A 22,689-nucleotide genomic window follows, 5' to 3' on the forward strand; every position below is an offset into this window, starting at 1 on the left:
CAAAAAGGGCTGAAGATTCCACCAGACTGAGCAGTTGATCATCGAGGTAGAGTTCTGGTTGTGGATGGACAGAACAATGGCGACAGAAGTTCATGATGCATGCCTTGGTGGCTGGAAACCAGAAGCCATGGGTGAGGGTGCAGGACAGCGCCTTTCACAAGGCACAGACAAAACTCAGGAGTGGACCATGTGGTGTCTTAAGCGTTTTGTAAGCTGAAGACGGTGATGTGTGTTGGCATTGGGCAAAAACTGACGTAACAGCTGATTCCAGGCAGACGAAATTGTCACAAGTAGAACAGCCTTTGTGAAAACCACCCATGGACGGAGACTAAAGACCCCAAAACTTTAGGTACCAACACAGATGTTGGCACACCATGCATTCGACCAACTTGCAGAGAACATTAGTAAAAGACTTACTGGGCGATATCTGTCCATCTCAAGGGGATGTTCACCCAGTTTCAGTACCAGGACGACCACGCTCTCTCACCACTGACATGAAAACTCGCCCTTGCTCCACATACATTTGAAAATTGCAAGGACGTGAAGTTGGCTATCCACCAATTGGTAGAATTGAGATAACTATTAAAAGTCGTCTTATTAACACCATGAGCTACGCTTTAAATGTTTATTTGTCGAACTGGTAGTCGCGTAAATAACTCATCTACTGCATGTGACAGACAAAAACGACGGAACATACATCAATTTCAACAGTATATACAATAGCAGAAGTATGAGTCTACTTACATTACGTATCTCTACAGAAATGAAACATATGTCAATGAATATGATAGGATAGAATATGATATTCTTCCTAACTGACATGCATGTCACTGCTATAGAGTTACAAGATGTACGTGGGCTTTTATTTCCGCTATTATGTATACAGTAGTTCTGTTGTAAAATTTATTTACATATAGTTGTTTGTTCCTCTGTATCAAATGCCACTGACTATGGTCTACACACCTAAATACAAGTTGGAAAGTAAATATTTCAAGTGCAGCCCATAGTGTTTAGAAGGTATCCTTTATTAAACACTGTCATGTTTTGCTGTGGGTGCAGTCTGACCCTTGAGCCGCGTAAGGGCGAAGGGATAAAGGGAAAAGGCACTAAGGCATTCCACTCACTGACCGGAGTGTTATATGGCGCTAGGTGACATGTAGTGAAACTAAGTAGGTTCACTCCATCTGCAGTTTGAGGACACGAAATGTAGGCTGATAATTATCAGATGCAGAGGCTTAAGCATAATGCAGAACAAAATGTTCAGTATACAGCATCTGTGTCGGTGTAGACAATGACCTTAAGGGAGACACTGGGTGCACTTGCGGGGGGACTGGTGTCCACAGAATAATCGGCCTAGTAACAAACCGTTCCCAGCATTCTTGTTTCTGTCGTTTTATTCAGTGATGAACCCAGGGACAGATCTGTTTAAAGGCACTGGGGTGCTACATTGATGAATGTCTGCTTAGGCTGTAGGATAGCCCATCTGTGATCTCTAATAGGTATAGCGATTTCTGAAGTTCATCAACGTACAAGGTACTGTTCTCCAACTGGAGGTTGGCGGTGGGAGACTCCAAAGAGAGAGGGGACTACTAACTCTGCTGTCGATGAAATGGCTGCAGTTGTGCTCTTGGCAGCCACATCAATACCTCCACTTGGTGGGGTGCAAAGAGCGACAGCTGAGGCAAAGGCATTCCATTCAGTGTTGTTGAGAGACCATCTCAGGTAGGTGATGCTGAGGAAGGGACAGGTTGATCGTAAATTATCACAGTCACACAGGTCACCGTGGACTCCAAGATGAATGGAGGGAAGAAGACCGGTGTTGAAAATGCAAAGATCAGTTTCGATAGATTTACAACCATCACTGGTTTTAGTTCCAACCCACAAAGGGTTGTGGCCGTTGAAGTTACCCAAAATGAGGGAAGGGGGGGGAGGAGGAGGAGGAGACGGAAAAGCAGTGCAGATAACATTCTGTGACATTTCACTGTCAGTGAGAGAGATACACATTATTAACAGTAAAATCCAGACATTTCTTCACATGAACAGCCACATCCTCCAAAGTTGTGTGAAGTGATTTGTTGACAATAGACCATACATGCAAACACCCGATGTTCTATCATAGTCAGCCTTATTATTATAGGGTTTACACAATGCTGGGAACTAAGGGCAGTGCATAAAGCTATGGAAATGCGTAAGAGATGTTGCAGCTCAGTTGGGTAGTGGAAGAAACTGCTATAGGTTCACTGGAGTATCATGCTGTCGGTATCTCTTGGAGGTGTGAAGGGTAAGAAGCAACAACAACCTGGTTGATTAACCATCGCTTTGCGTCCCCATGCCCTAGCCACGAAGGGCACATTCGCCTTCGTATATGCGTGGAGTTTTACAGGTTGCGCATCTATAGTACGACCCTTGTGTGGGCAGGAGGGGGGGGGGGGCACCGCCGTGCAGATACTTTACGACTCCTCTCCTCCCCCCTCACAATGGGATCGTCACCTGTGATATAAATTAAGGATGTGAAGATAGAAAAGCACAAGAAGAGGGATGTACACCACGTTGGGCGACCTCCCCTGCACGATCCACACTTCCTTAAGATTTGGAAGAGGAATCGTATATCCAACCCAAGAACGGAGACTGTATAGCGAGAAGTGAGAAGTTGTAGAAAGTGTCTGAGGACAGAACAACTTAGTGCCGATCATGTTTTGATTTGGTTAATGATTTTGGATACGAAGACCATCCAATTACAATGCAGAGGGAAAAAAAAAAAAACAGGATAGACTTGCTAGCACAGAAAGGGAAGTAGCACTGCAAGGGCCGGGACACCCTGGGGGAGCGAAGTACGCTTAAACCACGGTGATAGACGTGTGATGATCTTCCGCATGTATCACCTGCGATGCCAATAATCGGAGAATTTTATACACGAGCCAGTCGGCTGCAGCATTTAAATGGTTATGTTTTAAGAGAAGATGGAATCTTCTGAAAACTTTTTCTCCTCTTCGATTGGTGGCGTATTTTACGATGTATCCGAAATCTGTCGCAACATACCAGAGGATACTGTTTTGCCTGCAAAGTCCCTTACAAATAATGATCTGCTTCTCGTGAATGTACACGGAGTAATGCTGAAGCATGTATCAATTAGTTATCAAGAGCTCCTGTCCTTTCCCTTATATTTCACTCTTTCTTCGAATTCCCTTCTGCCTACAATTTTGCCATTTATCATCCATCTGTTTTCCGCTGTTTTCCTCTGTTTCCTGGCCTTATCCTGCGTCTTCACGGGATGGGTATGTTAATCTGGATTTGGCAACTTTAGTGGAGGAGGATGGCTAGATGCTATTCCTGTCGCCATCTCGCGATGGCGGAGGCCGGCATTATTGTCTTCAGTATTTCATATTAATTTTCTTTGTTTTTGAAGAGTTACATTACAATACGATTCTATGTTGGTTTGAATCTGAACAAACGTTTAGCATTGTGATATCGACTTCCCTTTGTGAACCCTACTTCCTACAACTTCTCCTATGATCAGGTGACTCTTAGTTAACAAATGTCATCACGAATATATTAACGCGGTGTTTCTATGTTATGGTGTTCCCGTTGCGCGCAGTGACTAAGTTGTTAATGGAATGTTGCACAACAAGCAAGGGTTTTTATTCTGGTGACGAGTGGGTAGCGCTCGCAGATTTTTATTTCTGAGCTCTAACCATTAGTAACTGCAGTTCAGTTTCATACTGTTTACTCCACGATAACGCCCGTCGCCAAAATGTGAAGTACTGTCGCAGTATTTCGGGTGAGGATATTTAGCGCATTCATCTTACTATCTCAAATCGATGGACTTTCTTATAGTTACGGAGTTTAAGTAATGTAAGAGTGGATATATGTTCCCAGACATCACTGAAATTTAAGTGCTGAAGGAAGAATGGTGGAACATTAGCACAGCGTTTGAATGAAGAATTTTGTTGCCTGTTTCACGTTAGTAGTAATTGTGTTAGAAACGGACTGCACGAAACCAAGGTAATACAATACAAACCTTCAGAAAAATTCCAATATTTTCATCTCCACTTCCTGATACACGTTATACATGAAGCAGCGGCTTAACTAGGTTAAGTGGCGCCCAGGGCAAACTTCGACCCTCCACTCCTTGCCCATCACACGACTTTACAGTTAAGTAAAAGGTATGCCGTTCTTTTCTGTGTGCTACACACCAAAACATGGCACAACACGCTGTTCAACGTAGCATTGCTTGGAACAAAAACGCGATTCCTTCCATTGTCTGTCAATGCAAAACTGTAACCAAAGAAAACCACACTTTATGCTTTGGTCGCTTTGGCTCACTTGGCATAACGAAAGTGGTCCATCTACTAGCTGAAAACAACAAAACAGCATATCCGTACTAGCGACACTTACGTCCTACGAAGCAGTTGCTCAACACAGTCCACTAAGACTCTTCATTGGTTCCCGCAATCTCAGTCCCCTTTTCCATTCTAGTGCTCTTATCCTTCATTTTCGTCCACTAATTCTATTTCTGTCTTTCTTCACCCTCTTTATTCCATTTTTGCATTGCTCGTTTGTTCCGCCTGTCACAAGACCATTGCCCCTTAGGGTAGTAGCGATGAGGGCACGCAATGGGCCGCAAGACCCTGGAATGCTTCCATTATAATTTCCATCTTCCGTATATTCTGTTTTTACGTGGCTTCGTCTCACAAGCAAACTACTCATATCTGTGGCACACTGATGGACTTTCGCATATTGACAGCTGCTTCTGCTGCACGAATGTATGTGGCTGAGCTCTTAGAAGCGAGAGTTGGTTCGGCCAATGTGTAGTTATGGCGTGGTCACCGCACGTGGCTTGCCAATTTGGCAGGAGAACAAGGCGTTCCGCTTCAGCTGTTCCGTTTAGGCTGTTTTGGAGTGAAGTTGTGCTTTGATCGTTTATGATATGGTGTGCCTTTGAGGCCGTATTGCATTTACACTGAGAAAGATGGAATGCGATAAATAGAAGCAGTTTATAGTTTGTACTCACGAAGTGGTACTGAGACTCTACGACAATATTTTCTGTACGGCGACTCCTGAACACCAAGTAATTTGTCTAATTATTTTACGACTTTGCGAGCTGAATCGGAACTGTGCAGTAGCTTAGGCAATATTAACGGATGAATAGCAGAAGTGGCAGAGAGGCAGTTGCTATGAGAAATGTTGGACAGATTTCTGTTATTTTACTGTTGTATCTTCTATGTGACCGGTTTTAGCGAGCTGGTATTTCAGTTGCCAAATAGGTTGTGTGTTTTACATGATTTTCAAATGTATTTTGAAAAACTACTCTTTTCTGGGTGTACTGAGGACAGCATGTGTTCCACGTAACTTGTTTGCTTGAAGCACAATAATAGTCCAAATCTGATACCTTTACTTCAGTTCCATATTCTTCGTGTATTCAGTTAAAGTGCAAATTCGTGAGGTAACAGAGGTGAGCTACTTCACGGCCTTGCATGTATGCCTGTTCGTAAGTAACTGAGCGAAATACTTCCGTGACTAATTCAATTAGTGTTTTACTCTGCATCGGTTTTGCTCGTAACGACTATTCAAAAACAAGCACTCGCTGCAGTAGTAAATTATAAGTTGCGTTCAGTAACTAACGTAACATTATTTTCCTGAAAGCAGGTTGGTTTTATTCAGGATTCCAATCGTGGAATTATTCCCCCCTCCTCTGGCAACAAAACCATATTTTTTCAACATAAACTCCATTCGATGCGACTGCCTTACGCCACCTTACTAGGAAGGCCTATATTGTACCATTCTACAGGTCGACGTCGGAGTCTTTATGCATCAAAAAACTTCCCCATCATCCACGTACTGCTTCCCGCGGAGTGCATCTTCCATTGGGCCAAACTCTTTGCTCTTTATGGTTTTCTGTTAGGCGCCGAGGAACCCGGCAGGTACGCACCTTCGAGTACACCAGCTGGTGGACGAGTGTCAGCACTACCAACAGACGTCCATTTGAGCAGCGAGGCGTTTGTCATCCGTCTATCACCTTGAGTGTGCGTGTTCGCACGTTCCAACACTGTAGGAGTCACCGCCGTGTGTGGCCGTCCAGCACGCGGGATATAGGACAGGTTTGTGCGACCTTTTTTGCGATGACAGACTCCTCGCCTAAAGACTCACGGTGCTTTTGTTCACTGTCAGGTCTCCACAGGCATCCTTCTAGCGCCTAGGAATATCTGCGATTCTTTTGTTTTCCGCCAAAAGAAACTCAGTGACAGCTCTCTGCTTGGAACGCACCTTCTTTATAGACGCCATTTTGAAGTCATGTGTAGCGCTTCCACTTATAGAAACTTCATGAAACTGTAGGGGCTGACGCGGGAATATTCCACGATGTCCCAGAATAGATCTTACATTTTTTTTTACCAGACATTGATCGAGACAAAGATGTGTTACATTACTTATTAATAGCGCGTCGTATTTTCAGATCTCGGAAGGTAAGCTCGCCTCGAGAGCTCCACGGCAGCAGCTGTTTCGTCATCGAAATTATGTTCTATGACGTTACATAACTTGGTCGCAATCAACAGATGATTTTAGATGTCAAGAGAATTTCCGTTGCGTTACTTATGCGTGTCTAACCCTGCCGGAGGGCAGTTAGATCGCGGGATAATACTTTCTTCGGGCTTTAATCACTTTTCAGAGATGTTATCTTAGATCAGAGCTATTTAAAGTGGAAATTTATGCCCACTGCTACTAGCGAAGTCACATCTAATTCAGGCAGACACCATACAACCCTAGTTACGCCACCGGCATAAAGGGGCAAACATTGAAGAGGTAATGAGCAGTACGTGCCTGTTGTCGGATGAGGTCGTCCCTGGCGGCGAGCTGCGCGCGGATGCTGGCCTGCTCTGAGCGCAGCCGCCGCTCCAGCCCCAGCAGGGCGGCGAGCACGGAGTTGAGCTGTCTCCGGCGCAGCCTCGCCTCGGCGCTGAGCAGCTGGCGCCAGCGGGACTCTTGCGTGCTCAGCGCCAGCCGCGCCAGCGACAGTTCGCGACGCGTCTCCGCGCAGCACGCCGCATCTCCCTGAAACACATCGACCTTACGTCAAAACACGAAGCTTTAGTACAGTAAACAACTAACACTTTATAGTCAACACCCCACCAGCAAATACACCATCTACTCACATTAACACGACCAACGCCTATGTTCGACGTTAACGTGCAATAACCACTCACGGACGGCAGTTGGCAGCACTAGCAGTATAGGGTATCTAATGCGTGTCTGGGGATGTGGAAAACAGTGCACCGTTGTAATGCTGAAACAGAGCGATTTATCTGACGTCCAAAAGGGCATGATCACAGGCTTTCGGCCAAAGGTGGAAACGGTTAAGTTTCGAAACTGTTAGCGTGCAGCCGTGGTTAGAGTATACCGTGCATGGCAAAATGGTGCTTTCCTAAACCGGCACAGAGGGAACTGTAGTTCACCAAGGTCCATAGAAGACAGGGGTGAACGACGGCTGCGATGTGAACGAGCGAAAAAACGTGCAGCTTTCGAGCAACTGTGTGCGCAGATGAACCAAGGGGGGGGGGGGGGGCACCGATATAGTCTCCTCAACGAGCGCAGCAAGCACCTGGTTCATGTACCAATGCCGATTGTTGTCCATCGGTGACGAAGGCTGGAATTTGCATGTCAGTACTGCAACTGGAAGCCACTGAGTGACTACAGATGGTTCAAAATGGTTCAAATGGCTCTGAGCACTATGGGACTTAACATCTATGGTCATCAGTCCCCTAGAACTTAGAACTACTTACACCTAACTAACCTAAGGACATCACACACATCCATGCCCGAGGCAGGATTCGAACCTGCGACCGTAGCAGTCGCGCGGCTCCGGACTGAGCGCCTAGAACCGCTAGACCACCGCGGCCAGCACAGATGGTCTTTTCAGGTGAGTCGCGTTTACAGGACAGATGGCCGTTGCCGTGTACGGCGTGAAACGTCCTAAAGCAAATACCCGGAAACAATCGTCGAAAGGGTCAGGGCTATAGGGAATTCTCAGGCTGATGTCATTCTGGAAGATACAGTAGATCAACACAAGTATGCTTCTATCCTTGGGGAGCATGTTCACCCCAACATGCAGTTTGGTTTTCCTCTTGGCACGACAGAATCTACCAGCAGGACAATGCAACTTCTCGCACAGCTCGCGGTGTACATGCGTGGCTCTAAAAGCACCACGGTGAGTGCATCGTACTTCCTTGGCCACCAGGCTACCCGCATTTAAACTAATCGAAAATCTGTGGGGCTACGTCAATCGAGATGTTCGTGCCACGGATTCTTAACCGAGAAACCTAGTGCAGGTGGCCACGAAACTGAAGCTGCACGATAACTACATCCCTGTCGCTACTTTCCAGAACCTCACTGACACTCCCTGAACGCCTCGCAGCAGTCCGCGCTGATAAAGGTAGTTATGCAGGCTTTTGACAGATGGTCACATGGTACTGGAGAGTGCGTTATTGTATGAAAGATGCCTGCGCGCTAACAAGGGTACGTGTCGAGAGCAGCACTCGCTGCCATTACAGAGAACTTCTCAGGAAGCTAATGTGTACCGCATTAACTTACTATCTGTTGTGGAGCAGCATTTTTTTCGGAACAAATTCCGTCAGTGTGTTTTGAGATAGACGTCTCAAAAACCAGTGAACGGTTAGAATATTTTAAATCGAGCTGTTACAACACCTGACACAGAACAGCTGCAATCGCTTCTGATTGCGAAGCGCTGCATGGACCTAGTGCTCCACAACCGCTGCTAACTGACCCAAGTATGGTATAAACCTGAGAGTTTCCCCAAGATGTAAAACACACACACACACACACACACACACACACACACACACACACACACAATATACGAGAGAGAGAGAGAGAGAGAGAGAGAGAGAGAGAGAGAGAGAGAGAGAGAGGGGGGGGGGAGGGGGAGGGGGACCTCATGAGGTGTTCAGTTCAACTGACACAGGAAGGGTATTAATTAGAATTGTTAAGTACATTATACTGCGATTCCAACGGATGAACACAGGCAAATTGCCTAATTTATTAAGTCACTTAACTTAATCTCCAAATTTACACATTGTCATCAATTTTCCTAAGCCATCTGGACCCATCTGTGTGTTGTCTGGGTACAGAGTCATGAAGGCATTGTAATTTTTGCAACCGCCAGTAAGTTGAATTAAGAAAGCCACAAGCTGGGGTAAATCAATAAGATTCGAAACAGTTGCCTCCGAACCTGAACCGCAGACACGTAGTTGCGGAAGGAGACGGTTTTCCCGTTTCTCGGGCGGGTCATTGTTCTGCTTCCACATCAGGTTACTCAACCCAAGCGCGAGGTGTTTATCTCGACCCTCCGGAAAATTAGCCGCAGGAATCGTCACAACTGCTGCCACCGCCGCTCCTCTTGAGGTTAGCTGCGGGAACAACATTTCTCTCCGAGTAGACACACCACTGAGGTGTCCCCGCAGCCATGAAAAACACGGGCATACGCTCTCCAAGACCGTTCGGACATGAGATGCTCGTTCATTTTGTTGCTAGCCTTAGACGATGCTTGTTCGCGACAGTATTGCTTAATAAATAGTTGGGAAGTTGGTACCATCCTTATTAGACATGAACTGGCTCCCATTGCTTTAGAACCAGTCTTGTATAAAATCCGAGGAGTAACAGATTGCGCCACGGGAGACTCCACGTGCCTACTGCATCAGCCATAATCGCGTTTCACGTTACTTGTACCGTTCACTGGTCGATGCTGATTTAATAATTTTCTTGCGTCCTGCCCTTTCTGTCCATATCACGTATTTCCCATGGCCAGCCACGCTATCCCATACGAGTTAGTAGTTACTTTGATTCTTCAACAAGTTTCACTGGATGGTATTCCGTAAGGACTATCACTTATTGTGAAATGATATAGGAGTCTGAGGTCTCCGCGGTCAACGGACAGAAGATTATCTTTAGCTGCTAAGAGGGAAATTTTATCAGACACACAGTCAATACACATACATATCTTCGTAATACAAACGCCAGATGACATTTTATGCATGCAGTTCTTAGTGCTGTAGATACTCTGAGGAGGAGGATCCAAGCAACTAACAAGATTAAAGTTTTTTTAAGCCCCGTCGAAAATAAATTTAACTTTTTAACGGCAAGTTAATATCATAATGTCTTGTCTCTTTCTTTAAATCCCAACTTCAACTAGCTAATTGCTTCATGCTCTGTTAAGAGGCCTCCTACTACTACCTAGCACATGCACTCTAACAGCACTTTTCTAAAGATATGAAACACGACCTGTTTGGAATTTCACGCTCGTGCACAAGAATGCCTTTTTGTCGGATTTTCGTATTGAAAAACTAACTTCCTGGCTCTCTAAGAATCGTTAACTCCTGGCTTCAGAAATATTTAACACTTTTGGGAACATCCCCCACTGAGATGGCCCACAACGTGCCTCCTATACCAAAGAGGTTTGCAGTCGACTTCGCGTGGAATTTTATTAACATTCAAGCCTTTCAGCAGGTCATCATCATGAGCAGAAGCTGAATGCACGCAGTTACATTGGTCACTTTCTGGTTGCACTAGCAGACAGAACAACCCACGTGGAAGGTGCTCTTCCCTGTCAGTGCCCTTTCGGAATGCATAAAAGCACCTGTTCTCATGGGTAAAACTCCAGCCCTTAAGCCAGTATAGCAGGCACGGCAAAGATAACAACCACATAACACGGCCAAGAATGATGTTGCAACAGTTTTCTTGAAGTATTTGTCAATTCAGTTTTCACATGTTAGACTCTTTTCGTGATGTGTAAGAACTTACCATCCGTGCAGCTCCTTTATACAGAATCAAAGTTCGGAACCACATTGGAAATCGTATTCTATTGAGACGAACCCTTACTCTATTACAAAAGCAGTGAGCTGTACAAACACGGACTCTTGTCAATTGTCAGTTAAAGTCTTAAAATAGCATGCAATGAAATAAGGTAATCGTATTCGAGCATTAAACCTGTAAGTACAATGCTGCATTTCATCGTCTGTCGGAGAAATTAACGGTAAACTTTTGGCAAAAGTAACAAGGAAGATACCCATTCTACAACTGCGCTGACCCGAAAAACCACACGACCGAAATGACCAAGAAATTTGTACCTCTTGTCTCATACGAATCGTGGACGTGTAAATGAGAAGATCCATCAAACTCCCTCGCTAAATAACTGGCTGGCGAATTCGTCCGGCATTTTGTGTTGTCTAGGATGTTTTTTATAGCTTTCGCAAAAATTTATAGAATTTCTTGGAGTGATGTCATTTCGAGAAGAGCTCTTGCAACAACTTGTTCTTGTGGAATTTTGTATGCGAGCCTATTCGGCTGCTACCGAAAGAAGTCATTCGCAACGAAATTTCCTAAGTTGAGAGAGCAACATTCGGTAAAAAAAAAAGGAGAGAAAAAACTAATTCTTATGGCATTCTTGGCTGGGAGACTCCGGAGCGCAGATTCAGCAGCCTAATTGGAATTTTTTTTCTGTCCTTCGCGCACAATGGCATCTTTCCTTCGTAAAGGTCAAAGTTACTTTTTTGTGTATGGTAATTGTATGTGACCAATGTGCGTATATAGTGTGGTGTGGTTCCATGCTTTTGTTGGATTATGGTGAGGGAGGGGGGGGGGAGGGTGAACGGGGGCGGTGTCGACACACAGCCTACTCTCTAATAACACCTGAGTGTAGTAGACCTCTAGTGCCACATACCTCCGGAAACCAACAAAGGATTTTTCGCTTCAATACCACGCAAGATCACTGCTGTATTGCGTTCCGCTGAAGGTGGACCAGCACAGCATTAAGCAAGAGGCCACAAGATTTTGGCTCGTCAGTATAACTAATTTCATGCCATGATTTTTTTTCTTCTATTCGTAAGTACGTTATCGTCACCATTTCTCTGTAAGATTGTTATCTATATGATTTAGAAGAACTTTCATTTGCAATCCGACCGCACGTAAACTATGATTTCTTAGTACATATTACAGCAACATATTAATTGGTAATTTTCTATGTGCACTAAACGCGGAGCCTAAGGTTTTTCTATGGTCTGTAATGTCCAGGTGGTATCAGATCGCGAATAGTCAAAAAGAGTAGGCACATAGCTTAAGTATTCTAATGAAACAGAGACCAAATATCTGTTATAAACATGTGAAGTTTTTGTTAAAGGTAAGTCACAAAGGTTCACCTGGAGTCCAGTCTGGTAACCACGTTCGCGATCTGGACCATAGTAACATATTTACATACACAGACAGTTAAAGAACGGAAATTCTCACGCCGAAACCACAGAACGTCTGCTAGCTTATGACTTGCGGCTGACAATATGAACTTGTTCAGAATGAACAGAAGCATCCATTCCGCCAACACAAGGGAGACGATCTGTGTTTTGAGCACATCTTTAGCCACTATCTGGGGAAGTGCGCAAATTCATGGAGCGTTCATTTTCAGCTGACAATCACAGACGTTGGAGGCTTCCCTTCAATGGCAAGTTATCACATTTGCCACAGGAATATTTTAGGTCAATTTAACTTCGATGTGGAGACATAATTCGCTGCAAAGGGTAGACCGTAGTCAAATTCTACTCCTAAAAATTAGTACCCTAGGTTACTTCTGGTATAGTATCTACGTCACTGAAATGCGTTGGCAAGTACGGAAGCTGTTTTTGCGTAAATCGGATACAAACTTGCTTGTTTGATTCTGTTAGTCAAATTTTTATTTTTCACTACGATTTTCATACAAAATCATTGCAGACAAATTCTAGAATTATATGCATTGATAGCTTTTAGTCGATACATTCCAGTTACACTTACTATTTGAGATTCTAAGAAGTAAGTCAAATTTTACAGGGTGTTTTCGTCTACGTAGTGTTGATTCTGGAATTTCACAGTTATATTTTATCACCGTTTTGTTTTAATGCGGCCTCCGTATGTTTTAACTTATTATGAGACACTATCGTCGGTACAGAAGTCCAAACGAGTAGAAAAGAAGCAGTGAGTAGCAGTAGCAGGAAGCAGATCAGAGTCCACCTTAGTATGGTACGCGCGCAAACGCCGGTGAAGGCCGGCGCGACCGCCGCATGCAAATGTCGTAGGTTGCTCGCTCCTCAATCACGGGCCCCCGCTACAATGTTTAAAACTTTACTAATTCAGGAACCCCTGCGTAAATCAGTTCCACGCAGCGTTTTTTACAGTTGAATTAAACTTTATACCGTTTAAAAGTATTTTCGGACTGCACCTTTTCATTCGTTCCTGTGGATCGTTTACACTACAGTAAGGAGTTTGCTCCGCCCTGGAGGTAATGGACCGGTATTTTCCTAATCCTCCTAAACGGGTAGTGGTCCGGATGCACCAGGACGGATCAAGATCGAGTGTTTGCAACACTCATTGCAGAGGAACTTGTTAAAATCCTGTCAGGAAGCAGCAAGTTACGGAAGCGCTGGAAGCGAGAACAGAAAATGGCCAATGAAAGCGCCCGATAGGCACACCCCTTGCATAAGATAGCGGAGCCAGAAGCTACCTCGACGGTTGGTGGTTCACTAAACAGAACAGACTTGGTGACGTTTGATTGAAGCAAAGAGATTCGACCGTTTCCGTGGAAATTTGACAGTGGTTTTTGTGACACTTTTTCCTTTATTGACACTAACTTTTATTTCAGTTTTGTTGTGTGGGTATTATTGGCGGAAGTTGCTACGTGTCAGTTCGAGGCCGTGTAGGCACTGCAAACGGCGTACATATTAAATTCCAGTGGTCGGACCTGGGAATATTTCTGAAAGTAGTTAGATTGCTAAAAGCCTCTCGTGATTGACACTGGAGTAATGGAAAGTTTAACCCTGTCTCGTGGATCAAAGCGAGACTGCCTTATTTAGAATGATTTTCTTTTGTGTAGCAGGCAGCAAAATTAATACGGTTCCGACAATGAACGTCCCCAATTAAATCCCCGGACTAATACGCAGCTTTGTCTCATGCGGCAGCATCACCGAGAGCACTTCGATTCAGGCTGCAGCTGCGAGTGTGAAGCAGCGCTACGATACAGAAGCTCTGAGGAAAGGAACATCTAGCTGTAACACTATTTGAATGCTCTCGCCTTGAAAGAGATTAACGTACTTGGTTTCTATGAATCATCTAAAAAAATAATAAATAAAAAGCTAGGTATGGTTCCGAACTTGTGTTATTGTCTGCCAGTATGTATAAGGGGCAGTCAAATAAAAATAAGACAGATGGAAAAGTGAACCGTTTATTATTTCGAAAGTAATAGTCATAACTTAATACATTTATCTCACTGTGAGACAAGACAGTCAGTGACATCGGAAAATGATTGCTGTTGTCTACGGAACTAAGAGTGCACCCAGGCTTGCACGTATTCGTCCGAAGGTAACCGACGACCACAAATGTCTTTTTTCAAGGCTCCACAGACATGGAGTCGGGGCTGTATCGAGACTGTGTAAGGGCTTTCCAGTGAAACTTCTACAGGGTATTCTAAACAGTCTAGAGAAGATGTGAAACCGGTGTAGAGGTTTCAATGGGAAAGTTTCATATCGTACACAGTGTCCCGATCTCTTCCCCATGCCGTTTCCACATTTATGGAGCCCTGAAGAAAGACATTCGTGGCGAATTTGCTTCCGACGAAGAGGTACATGCCTAGGTACACTCATGGTTCAGCAAGCAATCTCAAACATTTTCCCATGATTCCAGAATGAGATTTTCACTCTGCAGCGGGGTGTGCTCTGATATGAAACTTCCTGGCAGATTAAAATTGTGTGCCGGACTGAGACTCGAACTCGGGACCTTTGCCTTTCGCGGGCAAGTGCTCTGCCATCTGAGCCACCGAAGCACGACTGACGACGCGTCCTCATAGCTTCAATTCTGCCAGTACCTCGTCTCCTGCAAGGTTCGCAGGAGAGCTTCTGTAAAGTTTGGAAAGTAGGAGTTGTACTGGCAGAATTGAAGCTGTGAGGACGGGTCGTGAGTCGTGCTTGGGTAGCTCAGATGGTAGAGCACTTGCCCGTGAAAGGCAAAGGTCCCGAGTTCTAGTCTCGGTCCGGCACACAGTTTTAATCTGCCAGGAAGTTTCATTTTCCCATGATGTTATGGACCGTCTTCTGTCACAGTGGAGTGATTGTATTAACAGTTTTGAAATAATAAACAATTTACTTTTCCCATCTGTCTCGTTTAATTTAACTGCATCTTATACATGCTTGTGACATTGCTTTGCACATTCTTATTGGATGTATAATAAGCTACGCCTGAATTAGTTCATATTGGTTTCTATTATTTTGTTCTTGTTATACACCTTAATGCTTGTTATTTGCCTCTCAGCTTACTCGGCAGCTTCCTTTGAGTGTCAGCTAAGACTGGAACGTGTCAACTGTAGAAAGGAAGGAAGGAAGGAAGGACCATTAGGGTTTAACGAGCTATCTACGTCAAGATCATAAGAGATGTAGCACATGCTCGGATACAGGGAAAGTGAGGAAAGAAAAAAAGCGTGTCCTTTTGAAAGAAATCATTCCAGCATTTGGTTTGAGGGAGTTAGGGAAACCACGGTAAGCTTGAATTTCTCTGGCCGGACGGCGATTTCAAAGGCTATCCTCCTGCGTGTTTCCGTCTCGCTCGGTCGTGTCGACTCTAAACTACAAAACTTTAGTTCTTTTTGTCCTCGAAAAGCATTTTTACTAAATATTTTGGGAGTATATTTTAGGATTATATCGGTAGTTATGTCTTTTGGCCCTCTCACATAAATACTAATTTTAAGTAAACTGAACTGGTGAACTACAACTCACAAGGGACTTAATATGTGTGTACCCCATTCCTGAAAAGGAATTTAGGATACCACGTGAAAATGAGAAATGCTAACCGACAAGGAGAGCACATGGCTGATGTGATTATACTATCACATCAGGTATGTGCTCTGGGTGACTGGTTTCACTGTGTTCTTCCGTCTAACCGCCGTACTCTCGCACCGATTACAGCACCATTTACCATGAATATAAAAGAACTATAGAACTGGTTCGGATAAACTAGATATTTTTTGGCATAGAATCCAAATCCGCAACAAAAAGGGGGGTTTCCACCTGAAAATACAGACTACTTCTCCCTGGGGGGGGGGGGGGGGGGGGGGGGGGACAGTGTGGGTTAGGGGTTGACCAGTATTATCGTAGATATATCTCCTCTGTAAACATCTTTTCAACTGAAACTTTTTTCATACGATGCGTATTTGAGATATTTAGTTGTTCCAACTCACACGCTTAGTGAAGACCTAGAAGATTTGGGAAATTTTCTGAGAGATGCAAATGTTTCTCATTGCTTCGAAATGGGGTCCACAGCGTGAACCAAGTGATCAAGTAAAATCGTTTTCCTTTATTTAGCTGGAATCATTTTAGAATATGCAACTGATAGCTCCATGTAAATATGTACATGTAATCTGGACTTTAAATGTACTTTTTCTGAGTTATTCGTACATACTGATCACTTGAAATTTACCACAGTTGTCGAAATAAGCTGACTGTGTGACATATATTTCTTTGTTTAGTAATTATAGCTAAATAGATAAGGTCACGTTAACAATTTCTTATTTACCAATTGCTACTTCTTCCCTCATAGACCTCCCGATTAATCACCATTTGCTATCCACTGAACGTCTGTACTCGCAACAGAAGAGAACACGATGCACTCCCATCAACTATTAGCGAATCCGTCGTGAAATAGAAACGATAGAGCGCCCACAACTCAAAAGTGATCATCGGCACAAAAACCCAGTTTAGAGATTCGTACTGCGCTGAAAACGGAATGAGAAAATGTCTTTACCCCACTCCAAACCAAGGAAACACTGTATCAACGCCTATGCCTAGTACCATGTTTCGGCAGGTAGGGAGTAAACTTTTCTCGCCAGAACACCTGCACGCAAGGCATACATCATCGTGATAAATGCTGGGCGTTGTCCAACGTGGTCGAAAGAGAAACACCACGGGGCCACGGAACCGTGGAGATGCTAGTGGACTGGAAAAGTTTTTTGTATCATGTAATGTGTCCGATGAAGTGTGTGGGTTGGGAAAGTCTGATGAACAGTATGTACTGGCGCATTTGAGTAAATAATGTGGCACTACCACTATCATCGAACAATTCTCAGACACCACGTCGGCGGCTTATCTCCACAATTTGGGTGAATACAGCTGCGGGTTTCCCACCTCACAGAAACCAGAGATCGATGCTGGGATCCGAATCCAGGACCTCCATTCAAGAGAGAATGACTAGTTATTAGACTACCGCTCGACTAGGTCTACTGTTACAGAAGCAGATATAATTATAGACTGTTGGTTTCTCAGGGAGAGGGTTTCGCGCTTCTTGCTGTTCAACGTGGCATTGTTTAGGATGAGTGTTACAACGGAATTTTTATAATTTCTTTGATGTGTACAAGCAAACAATGTTCTGGAAGCTACGTTTGTAAACTCAGAGGACTGCACCAACACCGGCGGGGGGCTAGGGAGGAGGAGGCGGCGGCGGCGCGGTTTCTGGCCCCCCAGCTTATTGGCTATAAACTGTCTTAAGCAGAATTCCGATTTGTATCTAACTTAAATTTTATACAGAGAGCAGCAGCTCTAACTTTATACTCAATAAAAGAGGGATACCGTTAAATATCTTAGTTCATTTTCGAAAATGAACTACCGTAGTTCGTACCTGGCGAATTAGTACACCCGCGTGGATCGTGGTTGTTAAAATTAAAGATACGATCTTCTCCGTTGTAGCAAGGGCTGTTTGACGAACAAGAAATCACCAACCGTAGTTTAACGTTAGTGCTTTGGTGCAGTTGTTATACCAATTATTCATAGGAAGATTTCCAAGGGAGAGTAAAAGAATTTCAGCTGTGAATGTAACTATGAATAATTTATTTTTCAGTAATTGTGAAAAAAATTACCTCTCACTGCAATGAAACGCTTAATTATACCATGATCGATTTACAGACTTCTAACCTTATCACATCTACCTGTTCACAGTGAGATACAATAAAATGGTGCAATAATTCCTTTACATATTGTGTGTGTGCTAACAAATTTGTTAACGTCTCCCGGTCATGAGATTAACGAGTGTTACATTAATATTAAGAATGTGTATAACCTACGAATGTTTTTAATGCCGCGCGGGATTAGCCGAGCATTCTAGGGCGCTGCAGTCATGGACTGTGCGGCTGGTCCCGGCGGAGGTTCGAGTCCTCCCTCGGGCATGGCTGTATGTGTTTGTCCTTAGGATAATTTAGGTTACGTAGTGTGTAAGCTTAGGGACTGATGACCCTAGCAGTTAAGTCCCATAAGATTTCACACACATTTTTTTTGTTTTTAATGTCTGACAAGCGACGTGTATACCGTGATGTCTAACTTACGTACTGAAGGATAATCTGTGTAGGCAGTTTGTTTATACCACAAATTAGCAGAACAAAGTGGGAACACCACAGGTTTTCTTAAATACGTAATTTAGACAACATCATTATACCGATCTGATACTGATTTGAGGGTCGTTAATCAACCACCGGAGGTGGTAAAATTTGTTAGCACATACAGAATATGTAATGTTATGTAGTGCACTGGTTTGCTGCATACCACTTAACAGGTACATCTGATGAAACCAGTAAGCATCGAAACAGATTATGCTACAATAGCATTTAATTGCAGTTTGAGACGATCTCTCTTTTCCTAACTGATCATACCTGCAGCCCCGATCAACTACACGAAGTTTAATTACATGTATTTCACCTTCACACTTTCATCGTTCTCAGTATTTGCAGTCAATTTCTTCCGACTTGCGTCAGCATACGTGTCATGTCAGCAACGCCTTACTCACGCGAGGAACCACGAATTTGTTGAAGCGGTTTGATTTGCCTGAAATTGGCTGCAGCACGCGATCGCGCCACACGACTTGCCGACGACCTTGTCCTGCCTTTGGGAGTGCAGCCTGCAGCGTGTATCTGACGAAGTAAGCGACTGCCAGGAAGGCCGTCCACAGCAGCTGTCAGCCGCGTGGGGGCGACCCGTGTCCTACCGGATACTGGCTGCTGCTGCTGCTGCTGCTGCAACTTATCTGATCTCAACTGCCGCCAGCCGGAAACACAAATGGTCCGCCTGCATCACGCACACTGCCAACGCGTACTCTTAACTTCCGCCGAGACAAAGCGAATTGTCTCAATAAGGCTAGCGGGGAAAATCCATTGCAGAAGATACTGAAGATAATGGCTGTTTATCTAAGAGTCATTTTGAAGGCGGTTTCCCCAAGTCCATCTAGGCAAATGATGATGCTGGTTCCATAATCACGCCTCAGAAAACTCCAATAGGCAACTGATGGACTGCCGAAGTTCTTCCTACGTGACGCCAATGCAACAATGCAGTTTTCCTGTTCCAAGTTTTACACTTATGCAAGCCCATTGCCACTTTTTGTTAATGCACATTTCTCCGCCACAAAAAGGTACGACGGATTGAACCATTAGCATGTGACTAGAAACCGAACGTCTGTCTATAATGGATTGCGGATCGTAATCTGTTACCAAACAAATTATTTTTCCCAATGTTCTGTGGAACTGTTTCGACGCGGAAGAAGTGTGCGCGCGCACGTGTGGGCGTATTCCAGTGCCTTGCAGCGCTTCCATAGGTTTCTTCTCTCATGGCTGGTATCCATGGGTGATATAAATAAAGCTAGTAGGAAGTGTGGACAGAATCGGCCCTATATTGCGCAAACATGGCGTAAAGACGATTTTCAAACCGATAAGGAAGATCAAAGAGTGTCTTAGATCGGCGAAGGAGAAAAGAGACCCACTTGCAATGTCGGGAATATACCGTATACCATGCACATGCGGAAAAGTTTATGTCGGAATGACTGGACGATCCATTAACACCAGGATCAAAGAGCATAAGCGACATTGCAGGTTGGGGCAGGTGGAGAAATCGGCAGTAGCAGAGCACGCACTGAATGAGACCGACCACGTAATAAAATTCGCCGATACGGGAGTTCTGGCTGTAGAGAAGCACTATCACCCGCGCATGTTCAGAGAAGCTGTAGAAATACAAAAACACGCGAACAGTTTCAACAAGAAAGAGGAAAGCCTTAAGGTAAACGGATCCTGGCTTCCCGCACTGCAGCGAACGACCGTCGCAGGTAGCAAGAGGAGAACCGCACCGGAAATGACCGCGGAGAAGCCCTCGGACGTTGGCGGCCGCGAGCTCGGCTCCAGTTCACCACCGGCAATGGAGGGTGAAGCTTTGACAATGCTAGCCACTCGTGCTGGCGAAACGTCAGAAAAATCATTAGATGAACGTCGGCCGAAGAACCCAAGACAGAAGCCAATAGGCAGTTTGTCAACAAGTGGCCACGAAAGCCTTAACAATTTTGTATTAATGGAAACATGGGTTTATTATTTTTCCATCCTGGACTACGCTGATTTATTGTGTTCTACACATAAGGTGTTTTATGTAGGATTACAAACACGGAGTTATCAGTCTGATCAATATTTTTCTCGATTCCAAGGCTGAAAGTACGATTTCTCAACGTACTCTCATCGGGAACACATCAGTAGTAACCTTTTTCAAGTATGATTGCATAATAGGATTACGATTGGAGAGCTAGCTATCAAATGCTGTAATTGTCCGTTCTGCGCCACGTGAGAAGAAAGCTGCTACTCAGACTTCATTGGTGACGCCTGCAATCAGACTGCTGCTTCAAATCACTTTTGTCACGTTTTAGCTCCTTGTTATTTATGTTCCACGCTTATCTATTACGATTCTGCGATTACTTCACCAGGACATTATCCCTTCGTCCCCAGTTGTTAGAAACGTTTTAGCAACACATCGGGTCACGCAAGCGAAGTGTCCCTGGTCACCAGATTACAATCCTATACTGCGCATTTGGGACGCTACAGGGCGAGAGGTGCACACCCCGTTCTGACCGGTCTGTGAAATATGGGCGGCTGTGACAGGTCGTAGACTGGGATATCTACCACAAGCTTTCGGCGCCTCGAGGAGTGCATTCCACGGTGCGTCGATGCAGTCATGATTAACGCAAAATACAGAAAGTAGCATCCTGTGATTACAACATCAATGAGTCACAATTGGAATCAGTACACTTTTACAAACAGCAGGGTCTTGCAACTCTTAGTGATATTAAATGGAATGATCACAAGGTTCAGTCGTACGTAAGGCAGGAGGCAGACTACAGTTCATTGGTGGAATGTGGGGAAAATGCAGTCAATCTACATTCACGAGTCACTTATGCGTTCTTTCTTAGGAGACTGCTCTCATGTGTGGGACCCATATCAGATTGGTTGATTGGCGACTCCATGGAGTGCTGTGTGCACAACGACCATATATGTTAAATTAAAAGAAGGGTCAGCGTTGGCCGTAATATTGATGTTTTATTGATAGCAGAATCGATTTTCGATCACATAGTGATCACCTTCAGTGCTGTACAAATTAAACTCAGACACTGGTATCAAGTTATCAACAACCAAAACTGTGATCGCTTCTCAGTTTTGGTTATTGATAACTTGATACCAGTGTCCGAGTTTAATTTGTACAGCACTGAAGATGATCACTGTGTGATCGAAAATCGATTCTGCTATCAATAAAACATCAATATTACGGCCAACGCTAACCTTCCTTTTAATATCAGATTGGACTAACAGGGTGTAGTAAATGTACACAAAGGATGGCACGAATGGTCAGTTGATTTTACTCGCAGAAGAGCGTTGCGGAAATGTTGAAAAACCTACTTTGGAAGAGACTTTGAGACATATGCGAACTATCCCGCAAAAGCCTACTTACAAAATTTAAAAAACTGTATTAAGTAAAGTATCTACTCTTCAGCTTCCTACGTGTGAAGACTAAGTCTAATAACAGCAAGCACAGTAGCTTTTAAGCATTCATTCTTCCCACGCTTCATGAACGATTGAAACGGGAAGATAACATGTGGCACCATTTATGTATCCTCTCTCATGCGTTTCATAGTGGTTTGCAAAGGATGGATTCAGACGTACTTGAGTGGAAAGAGAGGCTAAACGCTATTTGGTAGGTGCCTCTTATTTCGGCTGCACGTAAGATTTTACCATACCGTGATTTGACTATACAGAAGCGCCGCAGCAGCTGTTATGGCTATGTTTAGCGCTTCCTCTTACAGGCATTATGTAATGAAATCCAAATTGCTGCTACAGGTGTTTAGTGTTTCTATTGCGAATGAGCCATTATGTTCGATTGCCAGCTTCATATCATCTGCGAAAGTTACATATTTTTATTTTGTTTTATTATAATGTTATCTTATTTTTAGATACACATACAAATTTTGTACATACGTCCACGTATCATCAGTGGTCGATGTCACTATATTCTGTAATCGCGTGGTGTAGATTTAGGACTTATGTCATAAGAAGTTTTGTAGTTTGCTGCTGTTAATCGCCCTTTCCCGTAATTTTTATAATTTGACGTTTAACAGTCAGATTTGACAGATTGAAAGGATCAACAGTTGGTCAAAGATGCTATGCGTTATAGTTGCTACGGTAAGTTTATATCATTTTGGGCTGCATGTATGATCTTTTTAATCGGTGTGTATGTAGGATGTCGTCTGTCTCTATCCGTTGTCTTTGGTTAGGTACTCAATAAAATTTTGTATGAATTTTTTATGTTTTAAATCTGTTTGTTAATTTAAAAT

The 22,689-nt window shown here is 44.0% G+C and overlaps 1 protein-coding gene across 1 annotated transcript in view; it reads right to left on the reverse strand.

The window, feature by feature from the left end:
- The window catches only part of LOC126184311 (uncharacterized), a 36,757-nt gene extending 15,717 nt beyond the window's left edge, over positions 1 to 21,040 (reverse strand). Inside the window, exons 1-3 of the mRNA XM_049926687.1 lie at positions 20,936 to 21,040; positions 18,923 to 19,090; positions 6,817 to 7,047 (exon numbers count right to left, since the gene is read on the reverse strand). Coding sequence (XP_049782644.1) covers positions 6,817 to 7,047; positions 18,923 to 19,090; positions 20,936 to 21,040 — 504 coding nt within the window. The remainder of the gene's footprint in view (positions 1 to 6,816; positions 7,048 to 18,922; positions 19,091 to 20,935) is intronic.
- Positions 21,041 to 22,689: the final 1,649 nt, after the last annotated feature.

The sequence above is a fragment of the Schistocerca cancellata genome, chromosome 4, assembly GCF_023864275.1.
Source record: "Schistocerca cancellata isolate TAMUIC-IGC-003103 chromosome 4, iqSchCanc2.1, whole genome shotgun sequence".
NCBI classification, from domain to species: Eukaryota; Metazoa; Arthropoda; class Insecta; order Orthoptera; family Acrididae; genus Schistocerca; species Schistocerca cancellata.